The 7,266-nt window shown below is 37.0% G+C and overlaps 1 protein-coding gene across 1 annotated transcript; it reads right to left on the bottom strand.

The window, feature by feature from the left end:
• Positions 1-3,899: 3,899 nt before the first annotated feature.
• Positions 3,900-6,017, bottom strand: LOC142528365 (uncharacterized). Its single transcript, XM_075633408.1, has 3 exons — positions 5,539-6,017; positions 4,924-5,380; positions 3,900-4,070 (listed from the first exon to the last, which is right to left on the bottom strand). Exons 1-3 carry the CDS (start codon positions 6,015-6,017, stop codon positions 3,900-3,902), a joined length of 1,107 nt encoding a protein of 368 aa, XP_075489523.1.
• Positions 6,018-7,266: the final 1,249 nt, after the last annotated feature.

Here is a 7,266-nt window from a genome sequence, read left to right as displayed (position 1 = left end):
ATGAACGCTATGACAATGGACTTTGATTCATTCTTGACTGTAAAAGACGAAGAAGTCAAGAATGTTTTTCTGAAACTTCAAGCAGCTGGACTGAAACAATTTCTGGGATTATCCTCTCATGAATTCTATACTAAAGAGATTCAGGATCTCTATACCAGCGGATATGTAACTAAAGAAGGCAGTATCGCAACTACTTTAAATGGTCATTTGCTGATCATTGAAGAGGATTTCTTCTGCAACCTATTTCAACTACCTACTTATTGGATAGTTAACCTCCCTAGGGTAAAAGCTTCGGATGTTGAAGAATGCAAACTCTTCTCTCTATTGATGGTCGAAAAATCAAAGTTTCCGATTACAAGAAGGAGCTAAAGCCAGAAGTACAATTACTAGATGACATTGTAGCAAAGGGGCTCTTGGCAAAGGCAGGATCCTTCGCTACACTTACTCTGGAGAAATTTCAAGCTATGACTGCATTCATGGCTGAAAAAAAGATGAACTGGAAGAACATAATTTTCAACATCTTGAGGAACGTGTTTCAATCATCCAAGCAATCAAAGGGTTATGCGGTGCAGTTCAGCTATTTGCTAAAATTCAAGAGGCTGGTTTTAGAATCATCAAAACTGAAAATCTTCAATGCTAAAAATGTCCAGCCACCAAAGCAGAAATTTGACATGTCTACTGAGCAGTTCTTGAAGGTAAAGAAAGAGATTGGGACACAGGAGGCTCCCAAGTCAGTTCAGAAAAAGAAGATTCTTCAGAAGAAGACAATCAAGCGCAAGTTGATTGTCAGTGAAACTGAATCGGAGAAAACTTCATCTCCCAAGGTCATAAAGAAGCCAGGAAACTTGAAGACAAAACCTGCTGTTGCAGTTTGAACCATCCCAACTAAAAGATTGACGTAGTCGGGGGCTCAACAGCCTATCAAGGTTATAACTCTGAAAGGTATTCCAACTGAATCCTCAACGAGGATCCGTTACCATTGTCTGCTGTTCTACAGAAGAAGGTCACCGAATTTAGTGAAAAGAAGAAGCTTGCTGGAGTTAAGGCTCCATTAATCACTATCTCTGGATAGACCCCTCTACCTTTTGCCAGACCAAAGGAGCTAGTGATCAGAGAACAAGCTGATGCGACTACTTCAGGGTTGACCTTCCTCATGCCCTGAAAGACCCAAAAAGCAAGGGCAAAATGAAAGAAAGCCCAGACCAACCAATGCAATCCAAACGCACATTGATCTAATTTGGCAAGAGATCAATGAATTTTCAGAAAACAATCTCAAGGCTTATAATGAATGAGTCTAATTCAGAACTGAAGTCTTTGCCAAGCAGCTTCAGAAGAAGTCAAAACTGAAGAAATTTGTTGACTTGGAAAATATTGTTATGAAGGTAGTCAAGGCATCTACCATTGTTCAAGCTCTGGATCGAAAGAATTATTTCTTCAATCAACTGAGAGCAAAGAAGCTACACAAGATAGTTGCTCAACTGCGACAGAACTATGATCTTACCAGTCCAACTGCATACAATTACATAGTTGTGCATGAACAACTGGACTTGGATGTCCACGCGTTGCAGATGGAGATAAAAAATTGGAAATGGATCAAGAACTGATCATTCCAGAAGACTCCCAAGATTTTTCATCGGGAGAGCCAGCTGAAAAATCAATTCAAGAGCCTTCCAAGGAAACATCTGCTGAATCTTCTCAACAAGCAACTGCTCCTTCCACTTCAGTTGCTCAACCATCATCATATCCAGCACCTCCCTCTTCAACTGCTGATCCGAAGCTTTATTCAGAAGCTGAATTATCATTGGCCAATCTTGATGAGGTAATCATATTGGTAACTTCTGATATTCAGCTGGGAACATCCAAATCAGTTGAAGATGTTGTCTTGATTGAGGAACTAGCAGATCTACCTATTATTTCTGAAGAACCGGCTGAGAAGATTTTTTTTGGAGAGACTGAACATCCAGTTCAGTAAGTTGTTATGACTGAACAGGCAGTTTTTGAACAAACTGAAGAAGCTTAACTACACTCAGTTACAACTGAAGAAGTGCCAGATGAAGAGCCAGTTATTCAACCAGCTGAAGAGCAAGTTATTCAACCAAATGAAGAACCTTCTACTACTTTTGTTCTTCTTAATGTCTCTTCTCCTCCCCTACATCAACAGGAACATACAACTATTTAAGGAATGGTGATGCATGAAACCGAAGCAACTGACGGCACTTTGGTCGTATTTACTCAACAGGAAAGGGTGGAGATTCCAGAAACATCCGGAGCCATGTCTCCTGGTATTTCAGATACTGAAGCGCTATTTGAAGAAATTCGGACTTTTCAGACCAACCTCGTCAGTATGATGAATGCCATTTCTGAAATAATGTCAATTCCTCTCTCACACTCATTGAAGCTTAACTCTAACAATGAGTTTACCATGAACAGACCACAACAAATCAATCGGAAAGTGGCCTCTCTTTTTTTCCAGATGGAAGAACTCAAGAAAGATAGACTGTCGACTGAATCTCATTTTCAAACTCAAGCATTAGTTGGCAGACGATTTGACTTTCTTGAGAGTACAGTCACCAAAAGGATTGATATACTGCAAAACACTGTGATGAATGCTGTAAAAGATATCGCAGTAGATGTTCGTGTTCTATCCAAGAAAGTTGATGTGCTTGACAAAAAGGGGGAAATAGGAGAAATAGAATAACAGAAAGGAGAAGACAAAGGAAAAAAGAAGAAATGAAGATCAACTGACTTCAGTTATTAGTTGAAGACTTTAGAAGGAATTCTTTATTCTTTTATTCTTTGTACGAATCTATACATTAGAAGAATTATTTTATCTACAATGAGTTTAAAGAATATTTTTGAGTTCAGTTGATCAGTTCATACTTTACAAGTTTTGTCAAACACCAAAAAGGGGGAAATTGCTGGAAACTTAATTTCGGTTGTTTGACAAACTAAGTGATTAATTTATTGGACTAACTGATCAAGTAGTTTGAAGTAACTGAACTACATAAATCAACTAACAGTTGCCTAACTGAAGATTAATGTGCAGTTTATCGAAGGCAACTGAAATCAGCTGAACTGAACTTACGAAGACAACTAATTGATCAGTTGGAAACTGATCAGATGACATAATCAGTTGTAAGCTTATCAGCTGATCATTCAGCTGTACACGTCATCAGTTGAAAAGGACATTAAACCAACAACAGTACAAAGAAGACTGCAACTCGTAGTGGAAATCCGCATTTCAGAGTTTACAGTGTACGAATGTCAGAAGAATATTGACGTGACAATCAACGGGTATAATGATTCAAATTATATATAATGTTACTGTTGAAGAGAAGCCTATAAATAGGTGAGAAGAGCAGTTGATCGAGAAATTAATTGATCTATCTATTCTCTCAAGCTTGCTCTTACTCTAATGAATTTATAGCTCTTACTCAAGAATAAAAAAGCTCACACTTATCTGATTTACAAGAACAAATAATTTTATTGTTTATTTGATCTTAATTAGATCAGTTGTGCTAATTTCAGTCGAAGAACTGTGAGATATATTCAGTAAAATAAGAGTTTCAGTTTTGGCAGTGTTAAGTCCAAACTGAAGTGGGTGTGTACAATATTTGTATCGATCAAAGTCTTTTAGTGCATATCCTATCCTTGTGATAGAAAGGGTGACGTAGTAGATAGTTCATTCTCCGAACATCCATAAATCTTTGTTTGTTACTACTTCAGTTATTTATTCTATCTTTCAGTCAGTTTATTTCCGCAACTGTTATCAGTTAAACTAATTGTCATTGACTGACAATATTCCTAGTTCAGTTTGTCACAGAACTGACACTTCATTTGAAAAGATTCTAAAATCGTTAGTGTTTATTCAACCCCCCTTCTAAACACTTCTCAACAAATCAACCGATCCTAACACCCTTACCCACCGTTTTACCTTTGGAATTATCTCCAAAACTGATGTTTGGTCCACTGTATTTGATTAGTTGGGATAGCAGACTTGCATCCCCTGTCATGTGTCTTGAGTAACCACCGTCTAGATACCAGGTGGATTCCTTGTTTGTACCTGTTACCTGTGATTACACATAGTATAATCTTGGTACCCATATTCATTTGGGTCCTAAATTGATTAGTCCTTTATGAACCCAGACATGGACCAGTCTAACTGACTTTCCAGTTGCTGTGTTCCAAATAGTCTTTCTCGATTTTTGAGTGTTAAGTGTGTGGTGTGAAGAAGAAACAATATGATTTGTACCCTTTTTCGACTGACTGTTCTTTTTATACCTTTTCTAAATTGGCTTACAGTTGTAATAATTGTAATAGCTATTCCTTGTGTACTGATATTTGTAACTGAATCATTAAGGTGACAAGTTTCTTGAATCAGTTGAACTCTCAGGGCGGTATCCAATTCCATACCGTTTGGATTTGTTCTTTCTTTGAGTTGATTGAACAGCTGGTTTACTTGGTTCTGAGAATTCATTTACCATAGTTGATTTTACAAAAGTAATGTACTTTCTTTTGTTTTCATTCAACCTTGGCTGTGTATCACTTGCAGAATTTTCAACATGATTGTTAAAGCCTAAACCAGTTTTATCATCAACTGATTTTGTGCATTCTGCATTTCAGTCAATGTAACTGTATACTTGTCCCAAGCTTGAATAAGTTCAGTGTGTTTTGAAATTTCAGTTTTTAACTGACATATCAAAGCTTGGTTCTCAATCATTTCAGCTTTTGCTTTGCAATATCCCCTTTTAGATGTAACACTTCAACTGACTCATCAGTTTCAGTTTTGTTATCATTAGGATTATTTTGCTCAGTTCTAACCTTTTCAAATGATCGAGCAAGTTTGTGATACTCATTTACCATGTCATACAATGTGGTAATGAGTTCTTCACGGGTGAAATCAGTAGAGCTGAAGTCATATACATGTTCACTTGCTGACTCCAGTTGAGCATCATCTGTCATTAACCACTTAATTTTTTCTTCATCATCACTTGAGTTGTATGAGGTTTCAGGCTCTTCCTCCTCCTTGTCAGTTTCCGCCCACTTAGATTTGTTTTTCTTAGCTAGAAGCTCCTCATGTTTCTTTTTGAATGACTTCTTGTCATCCTTGGTTCTTCTTTTATGTTCATAGGGCTTCTTCCCTCTTTCAGCTGAGCTTCGACTGTCCTTCTTTGGTTTGGGATAGTCAGTAATGAAGTGACCAGTTTTGCCATAGTTGTAGCAAGTATAAGGTTCTTCTTTGGAGTAGTTTTTCATATACTCATTCTGAAAATTTCCTTGATTTACTCTCATGAATTTTCCAAACTTTCTGAAAAACAATGACATCGCGTCATTGCTTAGCTGGTCAGCAGACATTTCAACTGAACTAGTTGGTTCCAATCTGCAACAGTTAAAGCAGTTGTGGCCGCAGGTGTAGAAGGTTCCCCTTCTCTGGTTTGTAGTTCAAACTCATATGCCTTTATATCAGCAAACAAGCCATGAAGCTCGACCTTGTTCAGGTCCTTTGACTATCTCATTACCATGGTATTGACATCTCACTCTTTTGGAAGACTTCTGACAACTTTCAGTGCTACCTCTTTATTGGAATATATTTTTCCAAGTGTATTTAGCTCATTGATAATGCCACTAACTCTTTCGTCATATTCATGCATTGTTTCTCCAGACTTCGTTTTGATGTTGTCAAATTTCTGAACAACAACTGATAGCTTGTTCTCCTTAGTTTGCTTGTTTCTTTCGTAAAGTTGGATATGTTTCTCCGAAATTTCTTTAGCAGTTTTGCACATTTTGATTTTGCTGAAAGTGACTTTATCCAGGGTTTTGTATAAGATATACTTCACCACATTGTCTAGATTGGTTTTCTTCTTATCTTCAGCTGTCCATTCTTCTCTGGGCTTCTCCATACGACGTGGTGCCCCATCGGTCATGGCTACAGCTGTATTGACTTTTAAAATCTTCATGGGTCCATCAGTAATGACGTACCACACATCATCATCCTGTGCCGCTAGATGAGCCTGCATTCTGATTTTCCAGTCATCAAAATCTTCTCTGGAAAGCATTGGGATTTTATTGAAAGAAGACATGGTTATCAGTTTTGTGGATAAGAATATTCTGGATCAAGATTCAACTGCTCTGATACCACTTGATAGGATCAAATACTTGGTTAAAAGAGTGTTTAGAAGGGGGGTTGAATTAACACTCACAAGTTGTAGCAAATTTTCGAACGTTGAGTTCAGTTTAGTGATAAATTGATACTTGGAATCTTGTCAGTCAATATCAATCAGTTAACAATAAAGTGCGGAATAAAACCGACTGATAGATAGAATATAAACTGAAATAAGAACACAAGATTTTATGGATGTTCAGAGATATCAAACAATCCTACGTCACCCCTTCTATCACAAGGATATGATATTCACTAAAACACTTTGATCGAAACAAAAGTTTGTACAGATCCACTTCAGTTTGGACTTAACACAGCGAAAACTGAAACTCTTAGTTTACAAAATACTTCACAGTATACAACTTAATTTAGCACAACTAATCTTTTAAAAGATCGAGTTTTACAATGATATCAATGTGCTAGAAAGCTCGAAAGTGTAGCCTTGATTGCTACAAATATATGCGATAAACGTGAGCTTTTATTTCAGCAGAGTAACAGCGTATTTTTAGAGAATAGACGAGTTTTGATATTCAGAACTTTGAAAGAATTTGAATCTTTTTATCCGTTGGTTTATAGGCATATCTTAAACGGTAATATTTATAGGCTTATCTTAAACGGTAATATTTAAAAGAATTTGAATCTTTTTATCCGTTGGTTTGCCATCTCGACATCCTTCTGACATTCGTTCACTATAGCTGAACTGCGGCGTTCCCACTATTTGTTGCAGTCTGCTTTTGTACTATTGTCGGTTGATCGTCCTTTTCTTGATGTGTACAGCTAAAAGATCAGCTAATAAGCAGTAGCTGATCAGCTCACAACTAGATGTAGCGACTGATCAATTTCCAACTGATCAGTCAGTTGACTGCCTAGGTTCAATTTAGCTGGTTTTAGTTGAGTATATTTGTGGGGACCCGGATGCTAATCATCTTCTTAATCATCTTTGGGAATTAATTATCAATTAATATAAACAGGGTCTAGAAATTTTTTTTTTCAAAATACAAGTGCGGAACGTAATGGAATGGAACTAATATATATCTCAGTATCCAAGTACAATAATATACAATAATCATTCACACTAGTCTAAGGTTCAACTACTAATTTCACGT

Source organism: Primulina tabacum, chromosome 16 (assembly GCF_025594145.1).
Source record: "Primulina tabacum isolate GXHZ01 chromosome 16, ASM2559414v2, whole genome shotgun sequence".
Lineage (NCBI taxonomy): Eukaryota > Viridiplantae > Streptophyta > Magnoliopsida > Lamiales > Gesneriaceae > Primulina > Primulina tabacum.
This window is presented reverse-complemented; position numbering and strand designations above follow the sequence as displayed.